Raw genomic sequence first — 21,511 nt, 5'->3', positions numbered from 1 at the left:
ATCCATGACCTGAATCTTACTCCACTGGTAAAGCAAGAGATAACTGGGCCCAAATGCTTTTCATTAAACATCAGCACCTCTCTACCCTTCCGTGCATGAACTACTCAGTTAAAAGGCAATGTCTGTTGCTGTAGTATCTGCTGAATGTTTGTTTTGTTATTGCTATATAAAATCAGGTAAGATTTTTGCTGAATAATTTTGTTTGAATAAACTACACCAGAAGTACACAAAACCAGTCTGTGTCATTTGATCACCAGTATCTTCAGAAAATACCATATTTACTTCTTATGGCAAAACTCAGCCATTAAAACAATCATTTGGTCAGTAAAATTAATTTAATTTTGAGAAATAAAGAAATTCTGGCTTAAGAAAATAAACCAAGTGCCAACTCTTCAGCTGCTGAAAACTTTATTCTTTTGTTACTTCATACACCTGAGCTCTGAAGGTTTGTACAAAAAATAAAATAAAATCCTGGTATGGTTTTACTGGTGTTAAAACTGCAGCCTAGTATTTTTTAATCATTTACTGTAAATATGAAGAGGGGGCGGAAAACTGTCAATGAATCTACTGAAAGTACCTAGCCTTTTAGAGATTATGCCATTGTTGCAATGAGGATTGGCTAAGACACTTCAATTTTTTTAAGAAATGCCCATTTTACTCAAATCTTTCTGCAGAAATGTGTCCCATTTCAGGGAGAAATTCAGTGAGAAGTGAATTTCAGTTCAAACCCTTTTGCTGTCTCATCCAGAAAAAAAAAACACATTCAGTTCTTACTGAACAGAGCAAGGACCTGACTTTGTCTCCTCCACCTAGTGGGAATGCACCAAACAACAGGTCTCAGAGATAAAGAGGGGATTATAAAAACATATATTCAAACTTCCCTTACTAGCAAAATTCAAAATAAAATACCTGTAGCATCCCCAGCTGCAACAGGGAGTGCAGCAATATGAAGAGATGAACATCCAGGTGGAATGTAAGAAGCAAATCCTCCAGTGGAGGAAAGAAGTCCATCAGCGCATGGAAGGTGTATGTATGTAATACAGCTTGCAGAACTAGATCCTGCGAGAAGCTGAGTGGCTCTTATAAGATGCTACCTGAGGGTACCTGGCACTGAGGCGTGGGAACCACAAAGCCCTCAGATAGCAGCTTGCAGATTTAGGTCCCTAATGCAATATAAAACATATTTGCTCCACTTAGTGACCTGGGAGCTTGCTTTGGCTTAGTTTTTCCCCCAAGCGTTTGCTGTTAAGTTAATTAAGCATTTAAAAATAACAGTCTCTCACTTTGCAGAGACTCCACATAAATACAACTCTGTCTTCTTCTAACAGACAGATTTTCTGCAAGGGTAAATCAATACAGTTTCACTGATTGAGGATCTGGCCTTAGAAGTCTATCCAGTGCATAAAAACCAGCACAGCATGACATATGCCTTGGCAGTAGAACAATTCTCCAGATTAGTATTTGAGGGAAATTTGGCAGTAAAAAAAAAAAAAAAGGCAGCTCTATTTTGAAATGCTGCCATTTCTTTAATCAGTGCTGACCACCACAGTTTCTCCTCTTGTGAACTGTACAGTTATGGCTGGAGTTTCACTGTCATTCTCCTCGAGCTTTAGTGCAGCATTGTCCAAGCCAGTGCTGCCAGGCTGTGGCAAGGCGGTGGGTTCCGCTGTCCGAGTTGGAGTGGAGCAATACAAGATGAAGCCCACCATGATGATAACGAAGGACAGGATATAAAGACCTGAAAACTGGCAGACAAAAGAAAGAGACGCATTAAGTGTCTGATGTAAAAACATGTCAATGCTGCCTTGTTTTAAGAATGTGAAAGCTACCCTTCCTTTTAAAAATTATTTTAATGAGGATTATCACCACGACCTGTATTCAGGTCTGAAAATCAAAATTCAACAGCTCCATTCACTGACAGACTCAAGCTGCTGGCTGGTTTTCACCGCATCTCATCTTCAACACTGTTGGACCAGGAGCTTCCTTAGGTCTACATACAAGAATCTTAACAGAGAGAACAGATGGCTGTAAACTTGGGGATACTAAAGGACAGCTGTTTGCACACATGAGTGCTGAAACACAGTACCCCTAAAAGAATTTTGTTTCAGCACAGCCTAGTATTCTAGGTCTTGGCAAGAGATGAATCTCTGTCCTACTGCAAGTCACCAGAACAGCTGGTTCTTTGCACATCTCTCTGAAGCATCTGCAGGGCTAGATAAATACTATTACTGGACCAAAACTGGTTTGCTCTTTACACCCAGCAAGTCCTTGAAGAGAGGGAAACTGGGGCTCCTTTTACAAGATCAGCATTTGTGCTCTGTTAAGAGTGGTGTGAGGTGAGAGTATGAACTGCTGAGGTACATCCCGCATTTGAATCACTATCATTCACTTGCCTGTTAAAAGACCAACAATTGCCAAGATTCATCCACCTTAACAGAAAAATTAATGCTTACTTCATAAGACCAGATTCGATACAATGTGTTCAAGTTATCCACAGCTAGGAACACTTTTTCAACAGATTGGTTAAAATCCTCCATATTGCCTTTGCCAAACCACACTGATTAAACAGTAGGATGAAGGACATAGCACATTCTACATACCACTGTCAATATTCCCTAACGTCCTTAGCTTCCTTAGATGTGCTTGAAAAATATGTTCCAGTTTATCAAACAGCAGAAATGAATGTTAGGACCTGGACAGTGGACTCCAATCCAAAAAGGTCTGAGGATCTACAATTAGGACACTGCAATTCCTAGCTGGCAGTCACTTGGCTCGGAAACCCTTGGATGGCACTACACAAAGGGAAAAGCAGACTGAAACACAGGGGCCTTATGATACACGCCCTCTCTCCTCACCTTGCTGGCTCTTTGCCTGGAGCAGCTTTGACTCAAGTGTTCATGCAGCACGGGAAGAAGCACCAAGCTCTGAAGATGTCCCAACGGAGGCAGCAGCAGCACCCATGTCGCACCCCTGACTGACCCATCCCCAAGGCATAAATATCTCGGATCCCACTCAGAATCAATTCCTCTGTGAGTAGATACACAGTTGCCATGCTGGGGTGCTAAAGCTGTTGCAATGTAGCTGTGATTCAAGGCCTGCCTATGTGTTTGCAGCTAGTGACTGAGCTGAACCTTAACCATGCTGCTCCAACAAGCCTACACTCTTTTTTCCCACCTCCTTTCATTTCTGGGGAGGGCTCAGTGGTCTTTTCCTGAGCTTTCTTCTCTCTTTTTTTTTTTTGTTCATTTCAAATATTGCAGCAACTTCATTGCTTCAGTAACTGATTTCAGTCGTACCTGTCCAGCTTATAACCCCATCCTCACTATCAAGCCTAAAGACTACTTTAAAAGTTACTGGAGGACTGTAACTCCATCTAGTGTCTGTATTTGCAGTATACTCCCTTCTATAGGAGTTTATACAACAAAAGCATTTGGAGACCCTTTTTAATATCTCTTGAGGGATTACAGGTATCTACATGAGCTCATTAGGAACAAGCACAGCAAAGATTCATTATGGAGTAAACGAAAAAAAAAAAGAGCTCATCTAAACAGGTATGCAAAATTCACATTTTACTTTAAACAGACATGGTTGGGGCTGAAAAGTTGAGTGCATTAGCAAAACACCATACACAAGTCAAAACCTTATAATTCCTGGGCCCAGTCTCTGCTACAGCCACCCTATGTTTGTGCTGCTTCTGTTCCAGTCTCAGACCACTGCCAATTCAGAGCTCTCTGTGGCTCGGTGCACGCTGCAGCCCAGCCAACCCTTCAGCGGCTTGTGAAATATCATCTGATAATGGGGAATACAGAGCAATTCCTTGCAGTTCTGTTTGTAGATTCCTGTGTCCACAGTGCTTTTTAATCTAGGAAATGTCCTGTCTGGTTTCTTTGCCCCATAGGTAAAGAAACTATATGGTTAGCTTGGCAATAAGATTTTCTACTGATAAGTATTACGTTAAAAGCAGTGTCTAAATCAGGCTCTCAGTTCCTAAGATATCTCAAATCCTCTGATTACCAAAGATGTGGCATTACTATTGCTCCCCTTTTTGCTACTTCACTGTTCTAACCCCACATGCAAGTTCTTATTTTAATAAATATCTGAAATTCTCTCATAATACAACCCCAAAGTCTTCTCAAATTCATTTTTCATTTTTGCTACCAGTATACCCCGCAGTTAGTAATTATGAGATGACCTGCTCCCAGAAAAACCTCTCCCCAAAATAAGCTAAAAATCCTGAAAGATATAAGTTTATTATACCTCTTCCAAAGCTCTTACTTTTTCATCTTTACTGTTATGGATATAAATTTATAATCACCTCTTGAGTTAAGCTATCTGGGTGCCAAAAGACATGTTTGAAAGTGACTTAGGATTTTTTTAATTGTTAGAATGGAAGCATGGTTCACTTCCTACATTCATTTCTAATGGATGCTTTGTAGCTTGGAGCAAATTTTGGAACGCAAAACAGGGAGGAAAGCTGAGCTAAGAGACTCTTGAAAAGGAAAATCTAGCTGCTGTCAGACCCTACCATTACCAGCTATAATTATTACCTCCATACTGTAAAATAAATTGGCCTTCATTTTCAGAAACAAATCTGACTAAAAAGCTGCTGGCTCTCCATAATGCTGAAGAGAAAGCAACCACATGGAATAATACAAATTAAGCTGTTCAGCAAAGTTCACAAGCTTCTCACTAAGCCCTTCCAGTCACTGAGCGACTGACTCAAGTGCTTCAATTGCTGTAACGAGCTCAGTTCCCACAAATGATTCTGGATGAAAAGTGTAGGGTGGAATGAAATCTTTTTAGCACTGTCATTCAGCTTGAATAGACACTACCAAAAATATTTTAGAGCACAATAAAAGTAACTGCCCTTTGGAGAGCATACAGAATAATATATTTCTCTGCATTTTTTTCAGTTCCTTTAGTCTCTCTCTAGCAGTAGCACTGAGAGTGCTTAGTTGTTATCCCAGGATGCTGGTAATGAACAGATTAGATTTCTGAAAGAAAATATTTATTTCTGAAAATCAAGCTGAACCCCTCCCCTCAGACACCAAATGCCTTTCAGGACAGGGAGATTCAAACCCTCTCTCTTTGGACTCTTGGGAGAGATGAACCAAATCTAACACACAGTTCCACATAGGGCTTACGGCAAGAACTCTACCATTTGAGCACCTCAGGATATTATTTACTATCTCTTAACTCTAATGTATTCCATCAAGTGTGAAATTGTTAGAAAACCACTATCTGCCTAATAGTGTAATGCTATATAATTAACCAAGTATGACCTCTCCTGATTGGTATCTGCCAACAATGAACTATACAAGCTGTAGAAATGTACAAGTACAAACGACTGTTCAGGGTCTTTTAAGAACACAATGCTTTATTTATAATTTTGGAGTAAAAATGTAACTGAAATTATAGTGAAAGAATAAAGGTACTTACCTTATAGAAAAAGAGGAAAAGTCCAAAGAACAGACTGTAGAGATCTGCAGTCAGAATACCCAGGTTGACCGAGGTTGCGCTGGTAACTTTAATCACTACTGGCATGAAGCTATACAGCCCAAACATACACAGGGCAAAGACTGTGAACAGTAATGCTGTAAAACAGACAACAATTTACTCCTAAGGCACAGAATAATTATTTTAAAGAACACCAATACTCTTCAGATGCTTTAAAATTGTACATTTTATCTTTTAGGATAAGTAAATTTAAGAAAAACATGGAAGAAATACTTCTTTTCCAAGACTACCCTGTATTGCAAAAATTACTGTATCTACACAAGAAAGTTCTCGTAAGAGCTGACTGAAGAAATTCACAGCCATGTTTCTTAATAACATACAGTTCTATTGAGGTCAAAATGTGTCATAAAATCCATTTTTTCCATTATTTCGTTTAGGAAGGACAACAGAAAAACATTCTTGTGATGTTCCAACAACAGACACATCTGCAACTAAACAGGCTTAATTTTTACTTATTTCAATTTGTTTTGAAGAATTATTGCATGTTATATGTGAAATGAAAAACCTGAGCTCAAAGTTTTAATGTTCAATCCCGCAAACCTTACCTCTTTGCTGAGCTGCAAAGTTTACAGAAAATAAATTTGTGACAATATAATATGAATGCTGCTTAATATACAAAAAAAAGAAAATTAAAATTCCAGTCTTCTGTAAAAATGCACATCCTTTTGTCATACACATACCAATTTTCCAGTTCCATTGAATTCTCATTAACTCCTTATGTTCCACAATGGCTCTAGAGACAGAGAAAAGATATAATACAGTAAAAAAGAAAAAAAAGTCATATTCAAATACAGAATTTAATTACCAGAATATACAAGAAACATTTTGATTTATAATCCCTTTATTTTTTGTTTGAAATCATATTGAATGACACTAACTCCAACATGTAACAAGCATGAAAGAAGACTTGAAAATTAAAGTCAAGAGCATTTTTATTTAGTTCTTGTGCCTTCTTCCCAGGCTTTTCCATCCTTCAGAGATTCAGTTTAATTTGATATACCATTTGAGGAAATTATTATCTATAACGATGAGAAATGAGGAACATAAAATTCATTAGATAGACTTAAGTGCATGTGGTCTGTTACTCTAACATGGTTACTTATAAGAGTATACATGGCTTCATTTTAAACTGAAGTTTAATATGGAAGACCTCCTGCTAATGATTATCTCCTAAACTTTTCCACAGAGAAAATCCATTGAGAAATAAATTCCTGTGAACAATCCTAGCATACTGAGTGTCTTCATGAAGATCAACAAAATCAAAAATAGTCAAGTATTGCACATGCTCAATTGAAGGATTTCAGCTTTAGAATTGCTGTAATAAGAGTAGTGCAAATAAAAAGGATATAAACCAGATGTGATCAGCAATGGAAATAAAATACAAGTGGAAGGACTCCCATACAGGCCAAATGCAGGCATAACAAAGAATTAATTTAATAACAACATCATTTCATAGTAGACAAGCAATCATCTGTAGAATATTCTTAATTAGTTTTAAAATAAATATTAGATCCTTACAGCTGTAGACCGCTGATAATAGTCCCAAACAAGCCCACCATTCCTAGAAACTCCACTCTGCTCAGATTTTTCACAATGTATTCCTCACTCACATTAGAAATGGCATACAAAGAAGCACCAAGAAGCACTAAGACATCTCCAATCACCACGTCACTACCTGTACAGAAATATTAATCCACAATAAGGGTAATGCTGCAAACACTTTTAAGCTTTCCTTAAAAAGACAAGCAAAGTTATCTCTAACATCTCTATCTTCCTAGTGCCTTCCAGGGTAAGGGGAAAGGAAACATCACCTGTGTGTGCAGATGAGTGGCTTGGTGTCTGACCACTGACTCTGCTACCCGCTCACCTCACCCTGCAGAGTCTGGAATAAGCTAAACCCAGCATTTAAATCTCATCCTGCCCAAGCCACTGCCGTATAGTCTGGTCCAACTCTACCTCTGCTGACCTTTGGCACTGTAGGGAGTTGAGAAAATTCCCGGTTACCGATGCTCTCCGCCTTTCTGAATATTGCCGTTGCTTTTGCAGTAAGGCCCAATTCAAGTCTTGCTAAAAATCAGTCTATTGATTTCAGCGGGACCTGGACTCAGCTTCAGGTTTATGACAGGTCTTAAGTGGGCACTGAAGATGGGTGATATCATGTGTCCTGCTGCAATTTATTTATACTGGGTAAATGGGACTCCCCATGATACAACCACTCATCAAGTAAAAGCCATTATGCATCAGCTAAATAGCAAAAGGATCGCTGTAGTTTAAATTCTTGAATTGATTTAAAGTTTTCTTCCCTGAGCCAGTTGGCAATCACTACAAAAATATGTCTGAAGTAAGAGGTTAAGCAGTTAGTAAGGATACCCATGTCAGTAAATAAAGCACAACTGTCTTAAAGTCTCAGGGAAAGAAGATTTTTCTCCCTCAGGACTGAGATACTTGTACCACATAGCATTAACGCTAAATCTCAGTTTGTCTTGATGTCTTACCTACAGTAAGACCCCAAAATAATACCAAACAGGCTTATGTCTGTACTGCCAGATAAAGGCAATGCCCTGCAATTTACCCAGCCTCATGTCCTCTGGCTCCGAAAATTATTCAAAATAAGATCGCTATGATAGGGTTGATTTAAGGATCTGTCATAGAGAAGACAAGACCTACCCTTATCTGCACCCAGCTGGATCCTGGTCCCCAGAGCCCAGCCTCCCTCCTGGAGGTCCCAGGAATCCTGGCATCCTGCCCACATCTCCTCTTGCTCTCCCATAGTAAACCCCTGCTTTCCAGGCTGTGACCTGTGGGCCATGGGGATACATGGACCATTTCTGTCGGGTCTGCCAAAGATAACTCAGAGAAGTCAGCTGCTGTTGAGTAACTTTTTATTTGCTATTTGTGCTCATACAAAACTCCAAATCAGAGAAGTCTGGCTGCCAGCAGGCTGATACCGTGTAAGCAAGACAAGGTTTGCAGGGAGAGACAGTGTCTTTTATTAGACCATCTCACACTAGTAAAAGTGAACAAGCTTTCGAGAATGAGGCCTTTCATCAGATCTGATGAACAGCAGCAAAATTTAAGCTTAACACAAGTGTTTCTCTTCTAAGGTGGAATAAATAATCCAAACCTACAAGCAAAGAAATTCCATGGCTCCCTACAAAATCAGCATCTCCTCAGCCCCTATCTTCTTGGACAATAAATACAAATAGCAGCATGCCTTCTCCTCTTCTTTTTTAAAATAAAACTATATCCACTCCCCCTGCATTTGCTCCTCTTTCTCCTTTACAAGTTAGCCCGCCATGGGAACCATTGCTCTGCTCTTTCCCCCCCGCAATAAAGGACTCCTTACCTTCACTCTCCTGCCTCCCTGCCAAAATGTCTGCACCCACCATCGTTCCTACACCCAGCAAGCAGACGGCAACAGCAAGAAAATGGATCAGCCTGTATCTTGCACGGAGAATGAACCACGACAAAGCCATCAGTACAGGAATCCCGAAACAGTCCAGCAGCTGTGTATACAGAGAAATGGTTTGAATTAGAAACCCACCCCAAATCTGGATTGCACTATCCTGAAAGCAAATGTACAGGACCTTACTTTCTGTCACTATCAGATGTTAATGAAAGCTGCAAAGCAACCCCAGTGGATTCATTTAAAAGAGGGGTCAGACCTACATTTTACCATTAAAAGCATTTTGCAAGCAAAAGAGGAGCTGGGGCAGGGGTCCATTCTCTCCTGGTAGAAAGGCACTGATCTAGAAACTCTTCTAATGATGGATCTAAGCAATCTTTGCAGCTTCACAAATTAATACCAGGATGTTGCTCTGAAACCATGTTGTTCTCCATGACACCAATATAAGGAGGTGGTTCACCATCATTTCCTTTCCTCCACAGCAGGTTTTGTCTAGCTCGTCTTTTCACTCCTTCTCAATCTGTAACTAGAATTTAGGGCTCCATGTACACAAAAATCTGGAAGTATCAAAGGATACAAGTGATTTGATTTTTCACTGAAGTGACTAGGACAAGAATCTGACCCTACAGTTTTCATTTAGATTTTTATTTCCTGCAACTGGATCCTACTAAAAAAAAACTCATTGGTACATGTGCTGGAAGCCATGTGCAAAACGGGTGGAAGATGAGAAGGGAAGAAGAGCTTTCCTAAAGTCACCTTCCTGATCTTCCAGCTTCCCACAAAAGCACATACAAGTCACCAACATGTTTTCATTACTCTGTCAGAGCTGTCTCTCAGTTAGTCAGAAGCAAGTAACCCACTCTAACTCACCCATGCCCCAGCAGCAGAGACACACAAGGCAGCTGGAGTTTCAAAGCACTTCAGATATGTTTGCAGATACTGTTCTGAGCAGACTGAACAGCTATGGTTCAAGGATGTCTGCACTCCATGACAAGCTGTGACACTGACTTCTCTTTGTTTTCTTTATTATCCCCTCTCTGTTCATAAAATCCTACGTATCTTTGCCTTGCTGTTAGACCCACCCATTTTCTACCCGTTCTCCTTTATTACAGAAAATATTAAGAGTTCGCTGTGTACTTAATACAGAAAAATACACTGCAGCATAAGATGGGCATAATGTTCTACAATAACCAAATAGTACCAAGAACATTGAGCTAATCATAATTGGTTTAATATTTAATCCAACAAAATAGACTTTGTTTCTGAATTTGTCTGGAGGAAAAAAAAGGTGTCTTTTCTGACCTGCCTCAGTAGAGTGCCATGAAACTATATAAGGGAACAGTCTACAGCAGAACACACAGTCAGCTTTCCAAAAATTGCTCACAAATTACTCTCAAATGCCAGCTCTTAAAACTTGACGTCTTGAAGTCCCTACAAAGTATTAGGTCCAGGTCAATAGGACTGGGGCATAATCATTACAATCAAAACAAGAGCCCTTAGTCCTTAATGTTCATTGCCAACCTCTGCCTGCCTAAGTGCACCACTGCAGTCTTCTTCTGTGCTGGCTTCCATTAGTTCAGTCATCATCCCCAAGGGTTTTAACCAAACTTTCAAGACTTTCACAATACATCTGGTTTCACTTGTTCATGACTACACGTATTAAAGTCTTACAAGCATAGCATTAAGGGGAGTTAGTACAGATTAAATCCTAACAATGCCTCTAATCTTTCCATCTATTTGTCCTCACTCCTTGGATTGCCTCCAGCTTGTCCAGTTTGTAAAGTCTGTTTGTAAAGTGCAAAAGCACTTGCATGGGTTGTATTATGAGATATTACAACCACACACATCCTAATATGTGACACCACATATCCCAATACAGCTTTGCTCTACTGAAAAGTATCATGCTGTAAGTCTCTATTTAGTCACAAGCCATTTTCTCAATCTTACGTTTGGTCTAGGCTCAAGAAAAACCTCCTAATATTTCCTCCAAATTTGACTGTTTTGACTAGTATCAAAAAGAAGTATTACAAACATTAGAAAGCAAACTTTTTACCCCCATGGTTGGTAGTAGACATCTCTTCTACTAATAAGTAAGTTTTCACTTCCTCATTAATTGAGATTTTTCCACATCCAACCTCCAAGCAGTTTTTCAACCCAACCAGAAAGAGGGGAAGAAAAACCCTTAAAAAAATTCTTAATTAGGATGTAAGGGAGTAGTAACTAATGAGCCAGAAGCTCTTTCAGTAACGTTGGATGGGGAATTGCTGCAACCAGACCAAGAACATACTGTAGAGCTACAGCATCCTGGTTAGAGGACGTGCAGCCAGGGCACACAGGCACCAAATGAAGAACAACACACCCCAGTAATCTGTTCCAGGGGACAATTACCCTCAATTACAGATAGAATAAATCTGATTTCCAAGTACTGGACCTTGCCTTCCCTTCATCTACTACATTAGAGCTCTTTGGAGGAAAATGCTCAAGATCAAAGAGGTGCAAAGCAGATGTAATATCACAATGAATTGTGTCGATGGAACCATTTAAAAGAATACAGTTTATTTATTCAGGTTTGATGACATTTACAGCAGTACTGTAGTACTGATTACTATTGCCAGTAGAGCCTCAGCAAACTCTCATCTTATTCAATTCTAGTCTGTATTTTTACAAGGGAAAAAACAGATAACCTGGTGATTTGATTTACAAATGTTTTGACTCAAGCCAGGATTTGGCCACACTGTTTATAGGAGGTTTAAATGTAGGGCAAGTAAATTATTAATAGATGTTTTAACACATGGCAAATAAATTATCATAGACTGTTGGAGGTCATTGGTTTGCTTATAATTGCCAGCTCCAGACAGCTCTGTGAGCAAGAAAGCTCAACAGCTCATCCTGCTCACTTCCCCACAAGGCTCCCTTAGGGCAGCCTCCAGCTGAGCCCCAGGGGCTCATCCTGTATTTTCCTGTATTTGTTGGAGTTAACACTCTTCTATCAGCTGATATTCTGTCAATAGCTGCCTATAAAATGCTTCCACTCAAATTATCTACAGAGCAAATGCTAATTGCACCAAATAACATGCTAAGAACATGAAATCACAGCTAAGCTGCTTCAGTTTTGCTGCTAAATATGTAGTCAAACAGCAGCACAGTCAAATCCTGCCACAAGACAGGACACTGGCAGCAAGAAGTCTCCCTGGCGTTGCGTCAGCCACAGCCAAACAGAAAAGAGTTCAGTTCTAGACCAAAGTCTTTTTCTTTATTTACAAAGAAATGAGAGCTGCCATCCTAATGTTATCTCCTCCAAAATCTCCCAACCCCTTCCGTGCAATGCTGGTATTTGACAAGTAAAGGAAAATCAGTTCCGCTTTTGTGTGCATGTGTGAGAAAATTCATGGAAGTTCCTTGCTGAGCTGACAAAACTTAACTTTGAAGATAAGTTTCATAGGGCTGAGCTGAAACTCCAGCCAGGCAGCATGTTAACATTGATTACCATGTACTCAGGAAGATGCCACATACTCCTGTGTGGCATTTTTGCTCCCTGGGCATCCACTCACAGCCAGTACTGCAGACAGGCCATCAGGCTGGGTGCTCTGAACCACAGATTCTGATGTAGCTGCAGAACTGCTTGCTACTGACAGTTAGCAAATGCCTCGTGCTAGAGCAAATCACAGGCTTGCTTTTTGTCCTGTATCTCATTTCTGACAGTGGTGAAAAACTAGTGACTTCAGAGAATGTGCAAGAAACCTTATGGCAATGACAAGAAATTCACAATTACTGAACTGACACAAAGCAGCATTGGTCTGAAGGTTATCACAATGGAAAAAAGGTTCAGAAAATGCTTGAGTCTGGCAACCGGACAGGACAACCTACTCTATCTATTCTTCCTCAACTTCTATGAAAGAAATCATGGGAATAGCTTTACTACTTCTGAGAACTTGGATCAAAGTCCTGGCTTCTTCAGCTGTAAAGTATACGATTAAACAGTGTCTCAATCATCAGCTTGACCTTGAGACTGGAACCTGTCACTCAAACCTCTGGTTTCTCAGGCATTATTTGTAAGGAAATTAAAGGCCTAATGAGTCATAACATGTAAGTATAAAGTGGAAATGCGACAATAATAATCTAACAGGCACATGTTACTGGTCTTCAGTAGCGCAAATAAAAGTTACTGCAGTTCTCTAAAAAGGAGCCCAGACCACAGGAGTTTATTGCTTTATAGGTAACTCTCTTAAATATTAACCCTTGTTACTTTGATGCTGTAAAACACTGACACCTAAACACTCTTTTCCAACTAACAGCCAATTCTGTATGGTACTTTTTTTTTTGTTCAGGTAAGTGGGGCCATGACCCCAGTCACAGATCTACCATCGGTAAGAGCAGGCGTAGGCTGGCACAGCCCTGGACACACTCCTTCCTTGCTTCTGCACCATCCCCTCCCTTGCTCCAGCAGCAGCTGTGGAGCCACACAGTGAGCTAACTTGGGCCTGACATGGCTCAACAATAGTCCTGCAAAAGACAGAGTTTATTCTGACTTTGCTCAGCACCCTGGGCCTGTCTGCTCAAGGGATTTGGCCATGCAAGCTCAAGAGCATGCAGCTGGAGGCAGAGGGAAGGCACTAACTCTTCCAGCAGCTATGTCTGTGTAGAGTGACAAAGAAACCCCAGCCTTGGCCCTCCTGCTTGTAGAGTTATTTCAGAACACAAGATTTTTCCTAGTGCTGGCATTGCATAGGATGTCAACTGTCACTTCAGGAACCTGGCACGCTGACCTCCCTTCCACCTCTTCCACAGAGGGGCCTGAAGTGCCACATCCAAAAGCCACAGGGCTGGTCCCTCACTGCATGGTCAGCAACACCAGCTAACTATCAGTATGTCCTCACATCCGGGGTTACATCTCACAATGTCTTCCACAGTTTCTAGGACTAGGCAAAAGACCTACCTCACTCTCATCAGCAAGAACCTGTGCTGAGCAAGTATTATCCAGTCATAAATCTTTATTTTGTGTCAGGAGAAAAAACTGAGTGGCTGTCAGCAAACTCTCAGAAGTGCTTTCTATCAAAATAATTAGAGTTCAACTCAAGAGCTGGCACTGGGTAATACCAGCCAATTTTCTCTGCTTCCTGGAAACGTTATTCATGATGCAGGATGCTCTTCCCTGTACTGCAGAGAAAATAGATACTGGAAAGTTTTTTCAGGCTTAAATAGCTTCCAAGTCTGTCCTATGAATCTCATTTCAGAAACTGGTCCAAAACTGTAATAAAAGCAACAGTTCAAAAAGAGAGGTGGGTCCTTACCTGCACACTTGTGAGCGTTGTGTATTGGTAGGCTTTTACAATCATGTAATTGGCTTCAACATCAGCCAGTCCCAAAAATAAATACTTCCACCACCTCTGTTTCAAAATTTGCCAAAGACTGTCACTACCTGTTTAGAAGAAAGCAGAAATCAATATGTGGTTCTTTTGAACCAAATGTTGCATAGAAATCTTGCTTTTAGAAGCATAAATAATACTGAGATGTTCGATTTTGGTTGCCCCTGCTTTAAGAAAGATACAGTAACAGTAAAACGCAGCCTGGGAGGAGACAATGCAAATGATGAAAAGCACAGAAATTCTTCCACATGAGGAAGAAAAACCACAAGAGTTGTTTAAAGAGTAAATTAATAGGAATAGGATGAATATTAAATAGCCTCTGGCAAAGCAGCCAACAAAGCCTATTTTCCCTAATATAACATAGGACTTGAAAACAAAGAGCACATAATTTTAAAAAGACACAAAATGCAATCAAATTAAATGCACAGTTAACACATGGAAATAAATTTCACAGGTTATTACAAAGCAGGAATTTCAGCAGGAACTTAAAAAAACTAGGATGAGTATTGAGTTATTTAGTTTCAAAATCTGAAAGGAAAATGTAGAAGAGAAAAAAAATATGACGAACCAGAACCTCCCATTCCATATTTCACATACCAGTCCTAAATGCCAGCATTGTTGTATAAACTAGAAGCAGTAAAGAATAGTTGATAAAACTTTGAAACATTGGAGTATTCACTTGGTACTGTTCTGCTAGGTACTGGCTTGTAACAGCAGTCCCACAGATAAACAAGGAGAGCATCTGGCCCAGAATTATCGTTTTCAAAATATGCCTGTGAATATAAAAGACAACACAGTAAGCTTAGACTTAAACATTCAAGTTTTTTTTAAAAAGTATTTTCTAGTTGTACAGGGAAAATGTCATTTTTTAGATTAACACTTTATTCTTTTTCTACTCCCTATCAATGTTGTTCTGATTTACCAGTAAGCAGGGCTTTGTCTACACAGAAGATCTAGTCTGACTTCATGACAGCCATGGTAAGATGTGAGGCCAGTTCAAACCACCAGTGATGGAGGCTGCAATAGTTTGCAAGGACCTTCAAGCAGTTCATCTGGGCAGGCTCAAAGCAGGATCTAATCTCATGAAGAGATGTTTTGATACACACAGCCCGAGTTAAATCCTTTGTCCTCCACTGAATCCCGTTCTGACTTTGGTCAATGGAAGTCTGCAACATGGAGATAAGGCACAACTGCCTTCAGGCTCTTCCGAAACCTGAGTGTCTGAAAGTGAGCCGAGACCCTAAGCTGAGTAGTGCTAAGGAAATAAAAAGCATTAACCATAGAATCATAGAACAGCCCAGGTCAGAAGGACCTTGAAAGATCACCTGGTCCAACCTGTCATGGGAAAAGAGCCTAGATGACATTATCTAGCACTCTGTCCAGCCATGTCTTGAAAACACCCAGCGATGGGGACTCCACCACATCCCTGGCTCCAGTGACTGTTCTCACTGTAAAAAAATTCTTTCCTATTATAAGAATTGTTATAATTAATCCTTATAGTGCATTTTTTTCCTGCTATATTCCATGATGTCCTGCTGTAATTGAGGATGGAATTAAGAACACATTTTGGCCATATCAGCATTTACTACTCAACTTAGAGGTCCAACCCACAGCTGGGGGTGGGGAAATAAAAGCTCGTGCTCTTTTAGTAGCAATTCTTCACTTAATATAGTGAACTAATCCAGATGCTCCTAGACAAACAGGAGTATGCACAAATCGCTGTCTATCTTTCAGCTTGCTGTTTTTCCTGCCAGGGGAGCTATGCAGATTTGTATCACCCCAGTCTCTGTCCGCATACTCACAATACACAGTGAGAGTGGCTCAGTGCTCTGTAGTCTGTACAGGTCTGCAAAGTTCATATCTAATTTGTTTACTCTGAAGACTACCAATGAGAATTTAACTGTCTGCACAACTGATTCATTTGTTCCTACTCAAAGTAAACGAGCAAGGGAAAAAAAGCATCCCATCAGGATTCTGCACCTAGTCTGTGCCCACGTCTCTCCCGGCTGCCAGGGCACCCACATGCCAGGCACACCACCTGACAGTAACACCAGTTGTTTTCCCAAGATGGGTGACTTTACCAGCTCACCCAGCTATGCTGTGCAACCCAACTGTAAGGCAATGAGAAGGGTGTGTTCAGGGGTGCTGAAGTCAACTACAAACATATAGTCATTCCCTCCTTTTAGAAGGGAGACTTCTTTGCAGAGATTCTAATTCAGCTGCGTGAATCTCGTTTTCAATTCAGCCTGACACCAAAGCTCTTCTGACTTTAAAAATTATGCTAGGCACATTTTTCTCTCCAAGTCCATTTTGATGAGACAGCAAATCTCTGCAAAGTCCAGCCGTGCTGCACTTCCAAGAGATTCAAGCCCTGCATTTTGCTATAGCTTGCCTTGCCAATCCCAGCAACAGCGCGCATCCACATTTCAAGTATTCACATACCACACGACAATCTTGTAAGGTCCTATCCAGCCTCATGTGAGCAACTCTTTCTGGTGCACGAAAGAACAAACATTCTCATTTCTAGCATTTTGAATGCTGAAGTAAGCAACGGAGACCATGTTTCAGCTACAAATTTATTATGGCTATTTTGTAGCACAGCATTAACTGTAAACAGTGCTATAAAATACATAGATATATTTTACATATATATTTGTATGCAAAAAAACCCTTTGATGCTACCTCACTTGCGTTATATTGAATTTCTTTTTCTTCTGGTCAAAGATCTGATTGCATTATTTGGTGAACAAATCAGCAACGATCATGATACATTCTGGCTAACTATTCTGACTGATGCAGGAATGTCTTTTTACGTTCATCTAAGGAATTAATTTAATCAGGTGCCATTAAGAATGTAACATAGGTTAGCTAAAATTTCAGGGATGAGACTACCTCTTCTTTCAAGCAGGCATGGACAGTGGTTCCAGCTCACCCTTTGCCAGCCTGGTGAACTCTGGCTCCTTTCCAGGAGGTAAGACAACAGAAGACCCATTGAAATTTCAAGGCAGAAATAACGTGGTGAACAACACGTGAAAAACATGGTTTCAGATATTTAAAAAATATATATGCACTTTTAATTATTCAAATAAAGAGTTTCTTGCTCCAAACTAGCAGGAAATATTTCTTCTTTACCCTCAGTGCAGGAGGCACAGAGCAAGCCTTTAGCAAATTATTAGACTAGACTGACCCTGTGCTTGGACTAGCTGGGACAAGGGTGTGGAGGTAGGGATCAAACCTGAGTAGAAGTGTGACTGGGCAAAACTGCTGCAATTTTACTGGAGCAAAGCTGTGAAGCCTGCATAGTCCACAAAATGAATTGCGCTCATCAATACATTACCAGGAGAGGTTAAAGCTGCCTTGGCTGCCAGAAGCCCCACTCTCCTGGATGCAAACTCCCCTTCACCCCTCTCCTACGTGGTGCCACAGAGACAGGCAGAAGCATCCTGCTTGTTTAACATGAACTTCTGTGGGGTGAGGTTTTAAACATTTTCCTCCGGGATCTAATATGCAAGGAGTAGCTTTGCTTCTCGTGAATTATGGCACCCTCCCTATGGCAGTGGCCTGGACTCTACGTGCACAGTATTTTGGCAAACTGGATAGTGACCATGTTCCAGCAAGAGAGTAAAAGGGGGAAAATCTGCTGCCATTCAAAGTTGCTAATGACTGATCAGCTTCAACCATCATTAAAACCAAGAAAGATCTACTTGCCCTCTTGCAGTGGAACAACTCCACTGAGCCCATCCTCAGCTTTTCTAATAACTAAGTTTCTCTAGTTAAAGTACCTAGGGAATTGTCTCCTTGCGTCTTTGCGTATAGGAAGAGACGGAGGTCCAAAATCTACAGAACTGTTTTAGTGGTTACTGCACCAGCAATCACTGATGTTGAGTTAATGTATGTCTCAGCAGTCCTACAGCATTTACATAGTACCAAAGGCACATGACAAGGCAAGCAGGCTTCATCCTGCCTCATTCCCTTCTTTATTTTTCTTTATTTTAATTCAGGGATTTTTTTCTTCCCTGAAGGGATTAAAAATGTTAACATCAAAAGAGCCACATAAAGACATTGTTCACTGACTGTTGAGTTGCCCTCAAAAAATGTCCTCTGTGAATCCCAAAACACTACATTTATGGCAACTTTCTCAGCTGCATGTAAAACAACAGCCTCTTGCCCTGACCCCCAACCACCAACACCACGCACAAGCCTCAGCAGAAGCAGCAATTTACCAAGGTGTCAAAATGAATTTCTTCAAACTGTGAAGGTGACGATGTGTTCCCAGCAGGATGCACTGGGCTCAAGTCAGCAAGACAGGGGTTTGAACAGAGTAAGATGACCCTCATTAAATGTGCACTCAGGAGCCTTATTATTTCAGTGCCCACTAAATTCCCATTGCAAATTAAAAAAGTGTTTGACCCTCTGTAAAACTTGAGAGCAAACTAAATCCTATGGGTTTCATTTTGCAAGACAATTTCTTATAAGAAAAACGCTTCAAAGACATGAATTTCCATTAATTCTGGCATTGACATGAGTATCGATGACAATGATTTTCTTTATTAATAATTTATCATAATTTCTAAAAATATAGTAATTATTAACTCTTCCATGCCAGAACTTGATCCTCTCTGCTCTTTTTTTTTTAATGCATCAGTAAGGACTAAATCACTTTGGACTCTCAGATGATGCAAGGTAACTGGTCTGAAATGGCCTTTTATAGTTTGGAGGGGTTTTGTTGGTGTTTTTTACTGCTTGGTAATTATTCCTCCTCTTCCTTCAGCCACCATATCTTAGCTAACTATATCTATGGCTATGAGCAAAACTAGCAGTTATTTGGGGACATTTCAGAACACGAAATTTTGCCACAAATTAGTCTAAAGCTAATGCTGAACAATGTGCAGCTCCTGACATAATGACAAAGTCAGGCTGTCTTTCTTTGGCTCCATATGAAATGCAGAAGAAAGAGACCCCAAAATACTAAAATACGATTAGACTCTATACCTGAGGAAGTTAAAGAAAATCTAGCAAGCCCACAGTTAACAATTATATTGGCTATTAGTTTAATAAATTCTATCATTTTAATGTGATTTTTTTTTGTGAAAATAAATACAGCTTTTCAAAAAGTACATTTATTTATGCCACCAGTTAAACACTAACAGGCAAAGCCTGGCAAGTCTTCACACAGTTTACTTGCACTTCAGTTTTAGTTCAGTTCAGACTGAAGCCATATTTCAACATGATTAGCAGATAGCTCAAAACAGGAAAAAAATATTTTTAAGAGCTAACATTTTCAGAAGTGAGTGTTTCAGTGTTCTGCCTTGAAACTGAGGTCAATTTAATTTGTAAAAGATAAGAAACAGAAAAGAAAGACTTGCTCTGTTTCAAGAGCCAGAAAGCATACTTTCTACTGGTTTTACTAAAAAACAAAATCTAGCTTATTACATACAAGTATTAAACCTTCCTATGACTCAGAAAGGCCTCTAACAAAACTGAAGTGGCTGAGCCTCCAGCCACATGGGAAAAAAAAATCAATTCAGTATCTCAAACAACACTTCGCAAAAGTCAGTGAGAGCGCTTTCAAGTACCATCAACAGACCCACTTAGTGTAGCCCTCTGGCAAAACATTTTGGCAAAACTAGCATGGGTGAGGCTACAGAACAGTTCAACAAGTTCCTATCCTGTCTTTTGGGGCATTCCTGTCAGGCAGGAAGAATGAAAAGAGAAAAACTTACAACCAAAAGAAGAAGGCAGGCTTTTTCCTCTGGAATAAGACTGCTTGGCCAGCACACACCTCCACACAGCCCAGTCACCAGCTTCCAGTTGATGAGTGGGAGGCTGGCAGGAGAGCCAGCACCTCCTGCTTGTCAGCCAAGAAGATCTGATGCAACAGTTATTAGAGACCAAATCTAGAGCCCCAAAAAAGCCTTTAAACAGGGACTTACTTTTTTCCCAGATGAAGCTGAAGCTGTAAGTGAACCCTAGCTCTTGCAGGCTGGAAGGAGGAGGAGGTAGCTCTGCTCTCACAAAAGGCAGAGTTTCACAAGTACCAGCTTTGAGACCCATGCGATGCCTACACAACTTGGCAGACTTTTTTTCCTCAAGTTTTGCACGCTTAACCAGCTCACATTAAGTGATATACATGAACGGGTCTCTGTCCTAAACTGATTCAAGGAGGCAAAAGGGGTGCTGGTCCTTCTGGGCTCTACATCTCATTTCAGCTATTTTGTTCTGTTGTCTTCTCTTCTCTATCCCCGATGACCTGTTCTTCACAAGTGTTGATAAAAGAGTACAGAACAGGTAAAAGTACAGAAAAAAATGGCAAAACAGAAAAATATTGAGCCAGAATTACTAAAAAAATCAAGTGCATGTGTGCGTATGTGAGAATACACTCTTACTTTAACAACATCACTCACTAATTCCACACTTACCGCAGCCGAAGGGGCTCCAGCCTCGCACCCAACAGCTGTCACAGGCTGCAGCTGGCTTTCCCCAGCAGCCCGGTCCCGAGCACGCAGCCCCCCACCTCCAGAGGCCAACGCTCCCCCGGCTGCCACCCGCACCCCGCCGGTCTCACCACTGCCAGGGCGACGGCCTTACCGGCGGGCCCGCAGGCTCAGGGCTTCGCTCAGCCCCGCGCCCCCCTCCCAGCAGGAACCCCCGGCCCGTCCCGGACCGGGCACAGATGAGCCACCGCATCCTGACCGCGTTACCGCCCGACACGCCGAGGGCGGAAAAGATCGCTTCCCCCTTCCCTCCCTCCTTCCCGCGGCGAGCGGCCCCTGCCCGGGACACGGCCGCCGCCGCAGCGGAGGCGGGCAGGGACCCGGCGCTGCCCGCCCCACGTGGAGGCTGGCGGGGCCGCGCCCGGGGACTCACCACGTGCAGAGCTTGGCCCCGAGCAGCCACAGCAGCCGGCGCGGAGGGGCGGCGAGAGCGGCCCCGGGCGGCGCCTCGGCCGCGGGTACAGCGGCCGCCGCGGCCCCGGGCACAGCGGCCGCCTCCATGCCGCGGCGCTGCGCCCGGCGGGAGGGAGGGAGGAGGCACGGAGGGCGGGCGCGACGGAGGCGGCGGGCGGCGCCCCGCGGCAGGGAAGAAGCGAGGGAGGAGCGGCAGCAGTGAGCCGGCAGAACAGAGCTCGGCGGGCGGCGGCCGAGCCGAGCTTTGTACCCACCGAGGGGCCGCCCCCAGGAGGGGCATGGCTCGTCCTGGGGCGGGGGGTTGAGTTCTGCTG

The 21,511-nt window shown here is 41.6% G+C and overlaps 1 protein-coding gene across 1 annotated transcript; it reads right to left on the bottom strand.

Moving 5' to 3' along the window:
- Positions 1–391: 391 nt before the first annotated feature.
- Positions 392–21,288, bottom strand: SLC35F2 (solute carrier family 35 member F2). Its single transcript, XM_074861035.1, has 8 exons — positions 21,157–21,288; positions 14,887–15,062; positions 14,215–14,342; positions 8,864–9,023; positions 7,036–7,192; positions 6,198–6,250; positions 5,440–5,594; positions 392–1,745 (listed from the first exon to the last, which is right to left on the bottom strand). Exons 1-8 carry the CDS (start codon positions 21,282–21,284, stop codon positions 1,527–1,529), a joined length of 1,176 nt encoding a protein of 391 aa, XP_074717136.1. The 5' UTR covers positions 21,285–21,288; the 3' UTR covers positions 392–1,526.
- Between the last annotated feature and the right edge of the window lie 223 nt (positions 21,289–21,511).

Source organism: Strix uralensis, chromosome 2 (assembly GCF_047716275.1).
Source record: "Strix uralensis isolate ZFMK-TIS-50842 chromosome 2, bStrUra1, whole genome shotgun sequence".
NCBI lineage: Eukaryota > Metazoa > Chordata > Aves > Strigiformes > Strigidae > Strix > Strix uralensis.
This window is presented reverse-complemented; position numbering and strand designations above follow the sequence as displayed.

Excerpts from the sequence above, each read along its gene's own strand:
- SLC35F2 (XM_074861035.1), bottom strand. The coding sequence starts at position 21,284 with ATGGAGGCGGCCGCTGTGCCCGGGGCCGCGGCGGCCGCTGTACCCGCG. Across the intron at positions 15,063-21,156 it reads GGGGCCAAGCTCTGCACGTG|GCATATTTTGAAAACGATAA; the intron begins GTGAGTCCCCGG and ends TTATATTCACAG. Across the intron at positions 9,024-14,214 it reads CAACGCTCACAAGTGTGCAG|CTGCTGGACTGTTTCGGGAT; the intron begins GTAAGGACCCAC and ends CTGTATACACAG.